The sequence below is a fragment of the Beta vulgaris genome, chromosome 1 (assembly GCF_026745355.1).
Source record: "Beta vulgaris subsp. vulgaris cultivar EL10 chromosome 1, EL10.2, whole genome shotgun sequence".
NCBI lineage: Eukaryota > Viridiplantae > Streptophyta > Magnoliopsida > Caryophyllales > Amaranthaceae > Beta > Beta vulgaris.
In genome coordinates this window covers 2,982,511-2,999,794 of record NC_079202.1, presented here as the reverse complement: position 1 = coordinate 2,999,794, position 17,284 = coordinate 2,982,511, and the positions used below count along the sequence as shown (strand labels likewise).

Sequence of the window (17,284 nt, the reverse complement as noted above, 5' to 3'; positions counted from 1 at the left end):
ATTTGAAGGGATGGTTATGCTTAGAAAATGACCCTTGTAGTTTATAGTACAATTTCTCTTAGCAAAACTACACATGTAAAAATCAAAAGCCTTTGCTAATTCCTGAATTTCTAGTACTACTAGAATTTGGTAGAAGATTAATTAGACTGCTACATGAATTTCATATATAATGTTCCTTTATTTAAATCATTCAACATATAGACTTATAACACCAAAACCAACCAATTCCAAATGCAATATGCATATCATTTTATTTTAGCTATTTATAATGTGTTTAATAAGCAATGTATTTATGTGAGCTGAGAAAAATTAAATGATATGTAAACTTCATTTGATTCTAATCCAAACATAGCCTGTTAGAATAGGGATTTTCAACCCATTTACTTAAATAGGTTGATATGACTTACTCATTTAATTTAAGTGGTTATGTTAATGTTGAACTAATACTAACGCTAAACTACAACAACTAGTAATAACGCACAGGTAAAATCAATCAATAAAGCACCTAGAATTAAGTATCACAACTAGCACGAATAGTACATGAATAATTCTCATCCCAATAAACATAATCAAAAGTCCAAAAGGAGTAACACACCCTAAAAATACCAAAAACCTCTCATGAGTACCTATGGCTACTCTAAACAAGCAATCATACCTATTCCTATGGAATCATGCAAGAAAGAGACATTAAACATTGCATCACAAATGATTTCCTAGTAATTCTATCTACTTATTCCCATAAAGATATTCATACCTTGATTGAATCAACAAAGCCATATAGGTTCAATTTCCATTGAAAACAAGACATAAGGAATCAATTCAAGATCACCTATCCATAATATGATAATGCAAATAATAAGCACATTCAATCAGGCAAGGATAATTAATCATATTAAATTGGGATTATGAGGGGATTCATGCATTATTAATCATTGCTAGGGTTCAACTTAACCCTAAATTATAGAACTATTCACTCATAATTGAAATAACAAAGCAATTGAGAAATAAATTAAAAGACATAGCAATTAATGAAGAGAGGAAAGTCGAAAAACATAGTCTTTACTTGAATGAATCAATCCAGAGTAGCCAACTTGTAGTAAACAAGGTTCAATAATGGAGTTTTATCTCAAAAATCTCTTTAAAAAGTAATACTCTATTTTCTAATAATCAAAAACTGCCCAAAGTAAGTTTAATAAAACCTAATATCCCCTACAAAAATTAGAAAATGAAATAATTAAAGTCGCGGAAATAAGGTGGACAACAACTTGCACGGGCAAGCAGAATACCACACGGGCATGCACCATGGTGCACATGCAAGCGAGATCTTGCTTGGGCATGCACACGAGACATAACATTTTGCTCTTTTTGTTCATTGATCTAAACAGGCAAGCAACAATCTGCTTGGGAATGCGACTTATCCACCAGTCAAGCGTAAATGCGTGTGGTCCCGCGAAAACAATGTTTTTCAAAAATCATCATTCTTTCAATCTGAAAGCACTCAAACTCATCTTCTTGTATCCGGGAACTGCCAACTAGATCATCTATGAACTATCTTATCCTCTCTTGGTCACAACTGCCCATAAAAACCTGAAATTCACAAATGAGAGGCAAAAGTATCGCGAAGAAACACAATGGTTCAAAAGAATGCTCAAATCATACAATTAGACCTAAGACACGCTAAAAACTACATGAAAATGAGACTTCTACTTATATGCAACTTAAAACCGACTATCAGTTTATTCAAATTCCAAACTTAGAAAGTTTCTCTCACTTCTCTGTCAAGAAAATAGAGTTTATCTCTCTAAAAACCTTAACTAAAAATCGGCTAGCCCTTCTCCCCCCCTTAAAAAGTTATGGTCAGTGTTTAAAGGATTAAGCATTACATCATTAAATGGGTCAATGCACAAGAATTTTCATAGAGGTAAAGTAAAGCGGGGGCTCCATATAATCTAGAGTTGGTACTCCATACAATTTCGAGCAGGCCGAAGGTGTTCCGGGCTTTTGGAGCGAGTGCTCCAAACAATACAAATCACACTTTAAACAACCATATCTCTTTCATTAATCATTTGAATCATGCTTGAAACCATTTGTTGGAAAGATATCGAGCCAAAATTTCATCTCCAGCTTGAATTGCTAAAAAATATTATGTGTAATGTAAGTTATGATCATTTGAATTAATTGGACCCTTGTGCACAAACCCTTTGAAGAGGTCTTATTTTGCCAAAATTGCTCCATTCTATGTTCGTTATGCGGGATGGAGACCTTTAAGGTTGATCTTACAACATCAAACACAAATAGCCATTAATAAATCCTATAGAAAAGCCAAAATAACTAATATATACAAATACGCTATAAAAACTTAATTGCTATAAATTAAGCAAAATAAGTTAGAAAATGATAAATAAAGAGGAGAAATGACTCTAATCATGAGGAAAATAAGGTTTTTGAGTGATAAAAATATAACTTATCATCCATTTGGTTTCAGGATAGATCTTCTCACACCTTCATATTACGAAATTTCACTTTATAAACACTCTCAAGCACTTTAAACATATAATATCAAACACCTTCGATATTCAATTTCCATTCAAACTTTGAGATTGCTTCTCTTGTGTACTGTTATTCAAGAACCAGACGACAAAGGTATAAATCATGAAGGCCACTTTCAATTTATTTCTTATTATATTAACAATTTACTTTCCATGATTTAAATCCTCAAAGAATTGATGCTTTTTCGTACATATTAAGTACAGACCAACAATGGAAAAATTTGATTCATGATCGTATTCGTACCCCCATTCTCCAACTCTGTCTTTTGGTTCATTCACTAATTATGAAGTCATGACGGAGAAATCTACATTGGCTAAGTCCCTAAGAAGTCCCTATGATTTCCTAATATCCAATTATTTTTATGAGTTTTCATTCAAAGACTTGTTTATGACCTCTTTTCCAAAACGAATTTCGAAAGTAAACCCTTTACAACGAGATAGTCAAATTCTCGCTCATCCCACGTAGGCAATAAAAATATCCCTACAATAATCACGTAGGCAATAGTTTTAAATAAAATTGGTTTTAATTTAGGATACTGTATCTTTAATTTATTTAATCTTATCTTATTAATTTTTGAAAAATAAAGAGCCTAGATTAATATTACGTATAATGAGTTTAATTTTTCAGATTGCATGAACTTGAGGCGAGTTCCTGTACGCACAGGAACTCATGTACTTATGTCAAGTTTATGGAAAAGGTTTTCATTCGATTGTTGTCTATTACATCAACTAGATAAGTCCGTAAGTAGAACTTTTCATGGTTAGCAAAACAACTTTTACGACCTCTTAAGAAATATTTTCTCAAAGAAAATACTAATTTTGTCTTTTTTGAATTGCATTCTTAGTTTTCTTTTTCATTTTGAAATCTAAAAATATTTTATACAAATATTTTTATATTGTCAATTATGTATTCAATTTTGTTTTTACCATCTAGGCTAATCCTATTATTGTGTCTAGGATGAACCTGACCCTTTTAACGGCTAAAAGGTCACACCCTTCTTCTAGTTTTGCCTTTCTGACTATCCCAAAGTCTACTGCAGCGGCTGCCTGCACTTTTCCAGCAACCATCAACCATTGAAATGACACACTTCATTACATAAACATTTAAAGGAGTCACCTTTGCCTTTTAGAGGACATATAATTTCACTTTCTTGAGAGGTTCCATTTCAATGGCTTCCTTAAATCAGCTTCAATCTTTATCATCTCAAAATCCCACCACCTTTCTTACCCATTTACAAAAACCCAAATTTTTTCACACCCAAAATTCCATTCATTACAAGAAAATTACATGTTTAAGCTCTTCACCCTTCACAGAAAAACATTCTGTTGAACGATATCAAAGGGAACACTGGATTTATCCTGTTTCTGTTCCCATCAATTCTCAATTACCATCCTCTAATGATGAATCTTCATCTTTGTCGTCGTCGTCGTCGCCGTCGTCGTTATCTAATAGTAGTAGAAGAGAGAATGACATTGCATTGCAGCTTCCAGAATTGAAGAAGCTGCTTGAGGTTTTAAAAGAGAAGAGAGAGAAACAATCAGAGGGTTTAACTGAAAATTCTGTTGGAAATGTGTTTTTAGTGGGGACTGGTCCAGGTGATCCTGATCTTCTGACACTGAAAGCTCTGAAAGTCATACAATCTGCTGATCTTTTGTTGTATGATCGTCTAGTTTCTAATCATGTATTAGATTTGGTGGGGCCCAATGCTAGGCTTCTTTATGTTGGGAAAACTGCTGGGTATCATAGTAGAACTCAGGAAGAGATACATCAGCTGCTCTTGAGTTTTGCTGAAGCTGGTGCTAATGTTGTCAGACTTAAAGGAGGAGATCCTCTTGTGAGTTTTCTTTTTTAAAAATAATTTCAATGCTTGTTGTTTTTGTCTAGATTTACACATTGTGTAATTTCTGTAATTGTGTTTGATAATGCTTCATGTGGGAATATCTTGCCAGATTTTCGGACGGGGCGGAGAAGAGATGGATTTTTTGCAGCAGAAAGGAATTCAAGTCAAAGTTGTTCCTGGTACCTTGTTTAATCCTCCATCTGCTTTATGAATTTTGTGCTGAATGTACTATTTTCTAGTGTTAGACTTCATTTTGATTTTTGAATGCTTTAGCACTTATCAGTAGTTGATGAAAGCTTCGGAAACTTATAAAATTCATTTGTTTATCTTGAAATTGTGAAAGTAATGGTGCTGGAGAATGGCAATTTACGCCATTCATTCTGTAGTATAGGTTGCAATAAGGTGTTTACTGTAAGAGATTAATGTGCAAGAAGATGGAATGATAGGGTGATTTGGGAGTAGTTATTACTTATTATGCAGCCTCACCTGCATTTACTAATAGGCTAGGTTATGTTTGGCTGTATGGTCTGATGTCTTATTGGCACTAACGGAGATGGTTACTTTCAGAATAAATACTATGTATTACTCTGTAGTTTGTTTTGGCTTGAAGTGGAATAAACAATTGTTTGGTTGACGTTCTATCATCTTAGGTTTAGTGGACATGGAAGATCAGGGAAGCAATAGATGCTGGGTTAAACTTATTCATATGCGGGCTTGTAGCTGCTTCTTATATGTTCTTATCTAGTAAACGAATCTGATTTAACATCTAAAAGCTGCTGACTAGATATAAGTCATACTTCGTACTTGACTAGATTTAATTGTCACATTGCTAGTAAGATTTCTCTATCCGAGTAGCAAGATTCTCGATGGCAGGAGTAATCTTAGTTTTTCAATCAGAAGCTTTCCGCTTCTGTTGCATATACTTTGAATTGTGCTTTTGTCATCGCTTTGCTGTTTAGTGTTGAATTTTGTCAAAGCACCATATGCGTAACTCTATGATGCAGTCTGAGACTCTGAGTCACTTGTAATGCAATAGGCTAAAACTTTGTCCATCCTGGAAGCTTTTGTTTGTGGTGCAAAACTCAAAAGGTATTAATTCTGCAGAAACAGAAATATTGTTAGGAATTGAAGTATGTCTTATGAAGCTTAAAAGTATTATTTTCTAGCATCTTAGTGAACATCATTCTTGGTGCAACCAAGATCTGTTTTTTCATCTGTTCCATTGCCATTAATTCCTGTCTTCCTTGGAAACGAGGGATTAGGATTTGTTTCATTACTGTCCCCTGTATTTCGTAGTTGCTGATCTTCTATCTGAATTTGATATGTTTTATGGTTGATGATCAATAATGTAATTTAGAGATGGTGGGTGTGGTTGGTCAGAGCATTAAGTTGTCTATATGATGTGATATCAACTGAAAGGTTGCATCCTTCTACTCCCGAATCTAGCAAGCATTTTCATATAGTACGCATGGTCATGATTTGATATCATAAGGGTTGCTGTGATTTTTGGAGAAATTGACAAGATAAGTCTCAAGCTTGGAGGTTATGCCCATATTAGTCCCAAGTGTAAGTTATCTTTGGAAAATCCCAAGTTTGATGGCAGCTTCTCAAATTGGTCCAATACTTATTACCTATCAAATTGGTAAAAAAGTGGATGACGTGGCACTATACTCCCCTTCCTTTATCTATCTTAACTCTCCTCACTGTCGCCGCTAGGCACTGTGTCCCTACCACGGTGTACCACCACCACAATGGAACTAATCAAGTCAAATTTTGCTCATTGTGGTATCATTCATCTTATAATGAATCTCAACTGATGCAGACAATGCTTCATATGTGCTATTTAATTCTAATAAAGTTTTACATGATGCCATTTGCCAAATACCAAAACTCATCATCACGCGAATAAGTTGATGGAATCATGAGATTAGGTGGAGTGGTGGACAATACTTAAATGAATTAGAATGAGGGTTGAGTATACACAGAATGTGATTTTTTTTGAAATTCTATGCAAACAAGTAATAATCACATGAGAGAAGATAAGTAGATCAGCGGATTAACAGCATGCAGCAAAGTGGCAACATTACATGTCCACATCAGTGGGAGCTTGAAAGGGGATTGAGAGGGAGGCAAAGAAGGTGAGAGGAAGAGTGCAGGAAATTTTGTAAATCAATTACTACTCCCTTTAATTTTTTTTAGTTTACCCACTTTTTCTTTTTGAATTATCCCTTATTAGTTTACCCACTTCTTGTTTCTATATTTGGGATGGTCCCACTAATTGTTTTTTTATTATCTTTACCTTCTCACCCTACTTCTCTTGGCGTACAACATTAACATCAATATAATATGCCAATAAATTCATACTTTCTCTTTCCTTCCATGACCCACATATCTATTTCTCCTAAAACTTTGTGCTCAAAGAAGTGGGTAAACTAATAAAAGCCAGAGGGAGTACATTGGAAGGGGTATAGGACCAATAAGAATGTCTCGTGAAGCATATAGACCTGTCTCGCAGGTAGGGCCAATTTTAGGAAGACCATTTCCAAGGATTTCTCAAGAATAGTTCAAAACATGGGATAAATATAGGCGGAATCCCCAAACTTGGGATACATCTTGTCAACTTTTTCTTGATTCTTTCACCTCCTTCCCCTCTGTCATGCCCAGAAAATTGTGTCTTAGATAAAATGCTTTTTTAAGGCTAAAGCTAATATCATATGCCATAAGTGGTAGTCTGAGTCTTTTGTCCTTGTCAGGTATAACTGCTGCTTCAGGCATAGGAGCGGAACTGGGAATCCCTTTAACTCATCGAGGCATCGCCACCAGTGTTAGATATCTCACAGGGCACTCGAGGAATGGGGGAACTGATCCATTGTTTGTTGCAGAAAATGCTGCTGACCCAGATTGTACTCTAGTCGTGTACATGGGTTTGGCAACCCTTCCTTCTCTTGCCCAGAAATTGATGCAACATGGCTTGCCTACTGAGACTCCTGCTGTTGCAGTGGAAAGAGGAACAACTGCTCAACAGCGAATGGTACGATTTACCTGATCTTTGCGTGATTCAATTTTGTTGAAACATTCCTGCTCATCGCTTAGGCAATTAAATAAGTTGACATTTACTTTGGGTGCAATGGCGTGCATAATATGAGGTGTAGATTGGCAGGTATGTAAGTCTAAGGCAAATATTAGAAAATAATAGAAATTAAATACAAAAGTTCCTTGCTATGAATTAACATAGCCTAGGCACCATTAATGTCAGATATAAGGAATAAAAGACGGTTATGATTAATAAACTGGAATTACAATGTCCGAGAGGGATCGATTCTCTCGCAAGAGTAAACTAAAACCTCTTGATAATACTTTTCCATGCTTTCCCTCTCCCTAATCTATTTTAATTATACTTTTCTTCCTCACTAACTCTCTAACTTATTCCTTAAGCTACCCTTGACTAACATACCTAAAAGGCCTATCCCTTTTTGCATCAGTTCATTACATTCTCTTTCTATGATTTTTCCTGTGGCATATTCTACCCTCATCCTCCCTGCAGTGCACAGCGTTGAACTGGAAATTGTCTAACTGGGATATGACACAAAGAGTTGTCTCAGCTCAGAATTTATGGAAAATTTTGTATTAGTAGATGGCCAGAGTTTGGGCATTGGAGAAACGTTTATATGATTAGTTGTTGTCTTAAAGTAAGTGACTGGAAGGAGTCGAAAAGCAAACCATGCTCTCACAAATTATATCAATACTAAAGTATTCACATACATCACCAGTGTTCCAAGATGCTACCTATTTTCGGGCCATTTGGTAGCCGGTAATAATTTATAGTACAAATTAATATTTGTGTAATTTTGTAAGAAAATATGGTCCAATGTCCATGGTAATGATTAGTGAAACTTCATTGCCGAACATATCTTTTCTTTATAAATTTTTCATTACTACTTGATCCTCTTTGAGTGGTAATGAATGGTGATGAAATTATATGGAGGAAAACATATGTTTGGGATGGACAAAAATTTATCATGGATATTCATGTGAAACTTTGCATGCAAAATTACACTAAAACTCATTACTATTTTGTGAATGAATTCTCAATGGAACAGGTATTTGCAAAGTTGGAGGATCTTGCTGATAAAATCAGATGTACTGGATTAGAATCCCCTACACTTATCATCATCGGGAAAGTTGTTGCACTTTCACCATTGTGGATGCAATCCTGTGGAAAATCAGCTGAGTTTGTGGAGGCAAAGTAGAAATTAACTCTTGGCTCTGAATGATATTGAAGGCAAAGCACAATTGGTGTCTGAATAACCAGTGAGACCATTACAGAATTACAGAAACAACCACAATTAGGGATCGTTCGTGACTGACAACTGAAGCTAGTAGCTCCCCGTGGTAGCTCAATAACTACGTGTGCCAACCAGAAAAGCCTTTGACCATCGAGGCAGCCGAGTTATGACACTGGCATAGTAGCTCGACTTGGATGCTTGAATGCTTTTGCTTGGGCTGCTTCACTAGCTTAAAAGTTTTCCAATCTCTGTTTTAGAAATGACATCACAGTTAGAACGTTCAGTGGATTTACTCTCAAATGAGACGTGCAACATATTGCAATCGATTCTCTCTTTAAAGACATGTTCATTAAAACATGAAGAAAACATGTATCTGTATTAAAAGAGAAAAAAAGAAGCACGTTTCATTCAATAATGATGGTGTGTGCTTTCCATCTTCAAAAAATTTTGAAGTTTTAAGAAAAAAAGTTATGATAAGTTTATAATAAATTTATAGAAGTTCTGATACGTTTATTAAATTTCACTTGAAAAGAATTTAACTTGAGTTATGTTTCTGAAAGTGCTCACCAATTGGTAAAATATGGGGGAAGAGTGACAAATCTATAAGGGGCGAGCCAGCCCGTGGGTAGGTGCAATATCATCAACTTCTAGACGAATACTTGGAGTCTTGGACAAGCAATGGGAGCCTAGGTCCAACAGGAGTTTCTTGGATGATTTTTTTTTTCATATTGGTAAAATAAATAATCTTTGGGTTACTTTTTATACAAGATTCCACTTGAAGGCCCAAACATTTGGAAGGAGAGGGAAAAATGATAAGGAGAATCTTTCTCGAAATGCTCATCACTTGGTGGGATTTGAATTCCCTTACCTTAAAGTCATGAGGCGAAATCTCCACCAAGTGAGCCAAGTCAAGCTTAATTATTTATAGCATGAGACTGGTTGAAACTAAAAGTGGGTGGTTTTGTATATTAGATCTTATTCGAAAATGAGGATTAAAAAATCTAGATCCATATCCATGCAATAACTTGGATACACGAATTTACAAGTATCCAAATTTATGTGTAGAATATTCCAGATTTCGTCAAATCGATTATTTTTATTCCTGAAAAATTCCAACTATTTAAGTTAGGAAAATTCTCAATGGTAATACTGAGTTCTGGATTTTTTTCTTTGGTAGCCAAACTTAATTTCAATTCTCAATGTTAACCCCGTGTTTATGGTTATACTTGAAAAGGTGGTATTATTAACAATTTTTCGTTATATATAATTGCTAAAAGGGTTGTTTTCAAACTAAGTAAGTATCTTGGAGTGTATATGGACATAACTTTCCTTTAAAAACACATTCTCATCATCTTTTTCTAAATATGGGAATTAAATATGTTTTCAATGAGAGAAAAAGGAAAATCAATTTTTTGTAAGGAAATTTATATCATTCTAGTCTAAAGAACTTACAATCCGACTTGTGTGGACCCGGTTCACACTAAAAATAGTGTGGACCAGGTCTAGGCACATGACCCGTTATATCACTTTAACATACACTATATTATTATAACATACACTATATCACTTTAACACACCCTATATCACTTTAACACACCCTATATCACTTTTAACATACACTATATTACTTTAACATACACTATCATTTTAACACACACTATATCACTTTAACACACCCTATATCACGTTAACACACACTATATCACGTTAACATACACTATATCATTGTAACATACACTATATCATTGTAACACACACTATATCACTTTAACACACACTATATCACTTTAACATAAACTATATCATTTTAACATACACTATATCATTATAACATACACTATATCACTTTAACATACACTATATCAGTGTAACATACACTATATCACTGTAACATACACTATATCATTTTAATATACACTATATCATTTTAACATACACTATATCACTGTAACATACACTATATCATTTTAACATACACTATATCATTTTAACATACACTGTATCATATCAATATACACTATCATAAACTCACGTGATATGAATCGGGTGCACACTAATTAGTGTGCACCGAGTTCATATTAGTTTTTTTAAAGAACTTAAATTAGTTTATAAACAAGGATTTTTTTATAGGAATGATCCCACCTTTGAGCGATCCTCCCAAAACAGTCACACCTTTAATAAATCTGGGAATAATCCCACCTTTGTTGGACATTTGTCAAAAACGCGCCTTTTTACTGGTCATCGATTCAAAAGGTGATGACCCACACTTTATATTTTTTTTTTTTAAAAAAAAAAACCCTCCCACTCCTCTCCTACCCCCACTCATTGTAAACCCCACCCATCCCCCGCAGGCAGGCAGCCACGCCCACCCCAATCTTCGTCTCCAGGCACCCAAAAGACCTAATAAAATATGTACATAGTTCACCCAAAAGAATGTACATGGTTCACCCAAAAAAATGTACGCAAGTGCAAGAAGTTTGTCAAGCGGCCTGCCCGCAGGCCGGAGGTGTGATATGTGAGGAATGAGGAGGAAAGTGTGCGTCCGACTGTCGAGGTAGGGCAATTGAAGAGCCAAAGAAAGGTTGTTTTTTTAATTTTGAAGCAAAGAGCCAAATAAAGGGTGTGGGGGTATAATATGTAATTGGCCCATAGGATGATGTGATAAGATCAAAAGGTCCATTAGAACTTTTAAGTTTCAGATTTTTGGATAATCCAAAATCAAATAATAGTGATTAGTATCTATACTAATATATTAAAAGGCGTGTGTAAACCAGGAACGGTGCCACGTGGCGCTCTCCCTAAGGAGTTTTAGTTCATGTAATCCATGTACAATAAAAAAAATTAGAAATTGCATAGTATAGGTTTTGATCCCGTGACCTCAAGTTCATGTACTAAAGTTTTAACCACTAAACCAAGTTGTATTTAGTGATATCATATCAAAGTACAATATTAATAAATGAAAATTTTCTTACCCGGGGCATAGCCCGGACCTAATAACTAGTTTATTTTGAAAACATGCATGCTTCATTTAGATATATGATTTTTTTTTATTAGGAAGGATAATTAGTCCGAAAATCAATAGGCTACTAGCATGCAGGGCACACCACCTTAGAGGTTAGGTACAAGGCTAAATAACCAGAAGTAAATGCCCCAACATATTGTTGGGGGATGAGGATTCGAACTCTAGACAATGCGCTGAAATTCAGGGTGGTACTTCACTAAGCTACCATCTATCCCTCATTTAGATATATGATTTGATTTAACCGAGAATCATAAATCGGATCAAATATCAGAAATTTCAGGTTGAATATTGCAGACTCTTAGTTGAGACCTTACTTCCATCATAAATCTCCTATCCTAGGTAAACTTGTTGCTTGCATCATTCAAACTTAACTAAAGAAAATCTGAAATATAATTTAATTTGACTTGCCTTTTTTTTTACATCGCAAAAATTTGCATAGATAAAAGGAGTTTACGAACTACCACTAGGGTCATTAAAGAAAGGATGAGGAGCTAGCTCATATGGTAGAGCACTCCCCTCTGATCCTTGAGGTCAGGGGTTCGATCCTTACCCCCAGCATTATGTTGGGGTATTTCCTTAGCATGCTTTGCATGCTTTAATTTACCAGCCAATGTGCTGGTAGTTCCTACAAGGCTAGTAGCTTTGGTAGGGGTTAGCCCTTGAGCTGACTTAATTTCCCAATCAAAAAAAAAAAAAAAACTAGGGTCATTAAAGACCTTTACAACACTGATAAAACAAACTAAAAACATATTACAAGAAACTAATAGAGTAACAAGCGCTTCTCCAATGCCTCCTTGATTGTTGAGATGACTTGGTTGACGACGTTTCAACTTGCCAAAACCATAATGATTGTAAAATAGGAGATTGAGCTCTAGTTGGATGGATGAACCATTGAGAACCTGGGAGCTTTAGAAACCAAGAAAAGAATCGAAAAGGTAGTAAAGACTCGAGCCAGTAACACTGACAACAGGCTTGTGATTTTCTCACAAGTCATAAGAGTTACTACAAGTGACTCAAGAAGCATGTTATGAACCCACATAAAATGAGGAGCATCGTTCAGGTAAAAAGTTTTGAGAGCGATGAAAAGTAATATCATCGGTAACCGAGACAGAGAATTAATCTCCATTAATTCCACACATAAACGGATAAAATCGACATTTGAAACCCTAAACCCCCTTCCACTCAAATCTTTTTTCCTTCATAACCCACCATACCACATTACAACTACTCCAAATGCCAAAATCCAACATTGGAGGAGGAACAAACACCAACTAACAATGCCTCTTCTAGCCTAGGAATTAAATCCAACTATTTCCACATATTATCACTCAAAACAACACTCTTGACAAGAATACATCTAAGATAACTAACGAGAAGACAAAGGAGAATTAACAACCGGTAACAACTAGATAATCATACTCAAATCAAACAGGAAGGCAGAATTGCGGAAAATGAATAGGTTCCAATACGTAAATAGAAACCCTAACCTAATCCTGACCTTTACTGTCAAGATCGGGGTCACTCCGAAACCACAAGACGACGGTGACAAGGCTAGATTCGGTAAAAGATTGCCAAAATCGCTATCTAAACAGACCCACAAACTCGAATTTAGCACTTATTAACCCAAACAAGAAACCCTAACCTGAAACTTTACCTTTATCGGCGAGATTATCAATGACGGCGTTTGGGAAAGCTTTCAAGAGAGGCTGCCCAAATTTGTGAACTTAGATATGAGTAGGTCCTCCTAAAAACTGACCAAAAATAGACGAAAATTGACGAACAACCAAGTAGAAAAACACCGACGAGAAGGAATGAAAAACGAAGAGGAGGCGAAAGAGGACGACACGCCAACAAACCGCGAAGAGCCTCTCGTTCTTGTTCTCAGACTTTGGAAGCAGACGAACGAAAAACAGGCGAAACGAACAAAAGGTGGGCCGAGGAAACGACTTAGCTACGTTCGTGGAGCAGGCCGCTGACGGTCGGGTGAGCAGCGCACACTCAAGCCGGTCACCAGCGACCTGCTTTGTGCGACTTTGGTTTACTTAGGGTTTAAGGGTAGAGAGAATTTTAGAGAGGTGTCTAGAGCCATTCGACTTGTTATTGGCTTAATTATTGAATCCTAAGAAACCTAAGATCTTATTCAACTTAAGGCATCTTCTCTTCGATATAAAACAGCTGAACTGAAGTGAACTGAACCGAACTGAATTGAACTGAACTGAATTGAACCGAACTGAAATGAATAGTGATATGTGAGAGTAAAAGTATTGTTCAGAGTTGAACTGAACTGAGCTGAACTGAACCGAATTGAGCTGAACTGAACTGAACTGAGCTGAACTGAACTGAAAATAAGCTGGGGAAAACATGCCCTTAGTTTCTCTATAGTTATATGTGTAGGAAATGATCCTTAACTTTCTCATTATGATTGTAGAGCCATATATACAACCTATCATTATCATCATCTAAGGGCATGTTCTCCCCAACTTATTTTCAGTTCAGTTCAGCTCCCATCAGTTCAGTTCAGTTCAGTTCAGCTCCATTCAGTTCAGTTCAGTTCAGTTCAGCTCCATTCTTTTATAACAATTTTGTTAAATATTATTGTTATGTTGGTATAATTTATTTTACTAATTACTCTTTTATTATTTATTATTATTATTATTATTATTATCATTATTATTATTATTATATATTATATTATATATTATATTATCATTATCATTATTAGTATTATTATTTAAATATATATCATTACTAATAGTATTATTATTATTATTATTATTATTATTATTATTGTTGTTGTTGTTGTTGTGTTTTCTATAATTATTTTGTTTATTATAGCTTTACTCATTGTTATTACTATTATTTATTAGGAGGAATATGGTTTAGGTCAAAGCACAAATAACCCACTTTTTTAGCCCATAAACGAATCAAATCGCGTCAAAGCAGTTATGATGTAATTTTGCGGTCCAACCCAATCATTATTTTATTACTAAATATTATTTTTATTATTAAATCTAATTATTAAAATAGTAATATTAATTTACTTCTTAGATATTATTGTTATTATATATCATCATTAAGTATTAATATATTAATACAAATAATATAAAATAATTATTATTAATTATCATTATTATCATTAATTATTATTATATTATTTATGATTATTAATATTATTTATTTATAACTATCATTTAAAAATATCCAAAATACTACTACTATTATTATTCATTATTATTACTTATCAGTATAATTATTATTTAATATTCATATTATTATTATTTAAAATATTATTTATATATCTATTACATTCAATTTAATTCAATTTAATTTAATTCAATCCAATTCAATTCAATTTAATTCAGTTCAGCTCCAATAAATTCAGTTTAGTTCAGTTCAGTTCAGCTCCAAAAAGTTCAGTTCAGTTCAGCTTTTTTATGCCGAAGAGAACAGACCCTAAGGCTATAATTACGTACATAATAAAATCTATACAAGGAAGGATTACAAAGAATAAAAGCTTTCCTATTATACATATATACTAACACACCCCCGCAGTCGAAGCGGGAGATTGACGTACGCTGAGACTGTCCCTGAAATCATTGAAGAGAACGCGCGGAAGACCTTTTGTGAAAATATCAACAATTTGATAACGGGACGGAACATGAAGAACACGGACTTCACCGCGGGATACCTTTTCGCGTACGAAGTGGATGTCCATTTCAATATGTTTAGTGCGCTAATGTTGAACAGGATTGCCCGATAGATAGATGGCACTAACATTATCACAGTAGACCAATGTAGCCTTTTGAAGAGGACAACGAAGTTCCAATAAAAGATTGCGGAGCCAACAGGACTCAGATACAACATTTGCGACACCCCTGTTTTTGGCCTCAGTACTCGATTTAGATAAGGTGGGTTGGCGCTTAGAAGACCAAGAGAGCAAGTTATCACCAAGAAAAATACAATAACCAGACGTAGAGCGACGAGTGTCTGGACAACCACCCCAATCTGCATCTCTATACGATAAAAGTAAGGCAAGCGAGGACTGATACAGATGAAGACCATAATCAAGGGTACCCTGAACATAGCGTATGATACCCTTAAGAGCGGTCATATCGTCGACCTTTGGATCATGCATATGTAGACACACCTGTTGAACTGCATAAGAGATATCAGGGCGGGTGAAGGTGAGATATTGTAAGGCACCTGCAAGTTGGCGATAATGTGTAGGATCTGAATAAGGGGCGCCGGCAGAGATCCCAAGTTTGGACTTGGTGTCAACAGGAGTGGGACTAAGCTTGCAAGAGGCCATGCCTGCACGCTCAATAATATCACGAGCATAGTTCTGCTGGGAAAGAAACATACCAGAAGAGGTACGAGTAACAGCCATACCCAAAAAATAGCTTAAAGGACCAAGATCCTTCTTAACAAACTCCGCACTGAGAAGATACATGATAGATAGACGAAGAGCATCAGAAGAAGCTGTGAGAATAATATCATCAACATAGAGCAGGATATAAGCAATGTCAGAGCCACTGCAATATATAAATAAAGAGTGATCACAGTGACTGTGGGAGAAACCAATAGTGTGAACATAGTCTACAAAACGCTGATACCAGGCCCGGGAGCTTGCTTGAGCCCATATAATGACTTCTTCAAGAGACAAACATAGTCAGGATGATGAGGATCCCGAAAACCCAGGGGCTGATGCATATAAACTGTCTCATGAAGATTGCCTTGTAGAAAGGCGTTCTTGACATCCAACTGATGAATGGACCAAGAACGGGAGAGAGCAATGCTGAGAACGGTACGAATGGTAGCCGGTTTAACAACCGGACTAAAAGTCTCGTCACAATCAACACCAACCTGTTGGGACCTGCCATCACATACAGGACGAGCTTTATACCTTTCAAAAGAACCATCAAGATTTCTTTTTATGACGAAAAATCCACATGGAACTAATAAGATTCACATTTGCAGGACGAGGAACTAACTCCCACGTCTTATTTTTAATTAGAGCATCAAATTCATCAGTCATGGCAATTTTCCAATTCGGGTCTTGGAGGGCATGAATGGGATTTTTAGGAAGTGGGGAAATAGGAGTAGAGGAGGTGTTCAAATTAAACACACGTTTGGGCTTAAAAATGCCATGAAGGCTTCGGGTGACAGCACGGTTTGGGAGAGGAGTTGGGTTGTGAGGGAGGGAGGTGGGAAGATTTGGGCCGGGGCTGTGAGGAGTTGGGCCTGGGGCGTGAGAAACAGGGCCGGGGCTGCTAGGAGGGGAAGGGGGGCCATGCAAAGTGGGTGAGGAAGAAGGCGGGCTAGCAGCAAGTGGCTGTGAGGACTGGGCCGTGGAGACACGCACAAGAAGGGGGGGGGGGCTGGGCCGAGCCGTGGACTGAGGAGAGGGGGCAGGTTGGGCTTGTGCGTGGACTGGAGTTTGCAAATAATGCAGGAGGTAGGGGGATAGATCATTGTGAAGAAATTCATAGGAAGTGGTAGAGGGCTGATGTAATGTCGAGAAAGGCAATGTGTTTTCATCGAAAATGACATGGCGTGAGATAATGATTTTCTTGCTTGAGAGATCAT

The 17,284-nt window shown here is 36.0% G+C and overlaps 1 protein-coding gene across 1 annotated transcript; it reads left to right on the top strand.

The window, feature by feature from the left end:
- Positions 1-3,518: 3,518 nt before the first annotated feature.
- Positions 3,519-9,091, top strand: LOC104884494 (S-adenosyl-L-methionine-dependent uroporphyrinogen III methyltransferase, chloroplastic). Its single transcript, XM_010669150.3, has 4 exons — positions 3,519-4,384; positions 4,500-4,569; positions 7,144-7,421; positions 8,491-9,091. Exons 1-4 carry the CDS (start codon positions 3,719-3,721, stop codon positions 8,638-8,640), a joined length of 1,164 nt encoding a protein of 387 aa, XP_010667452.1. The 5' UTR covers positions 3,519-3,718; the 3' UTR covers positions 8,641-9,091.
- The last annotated feature ends 8,193 nt before the right edge of the window (positions 9,092-17,284 follow it).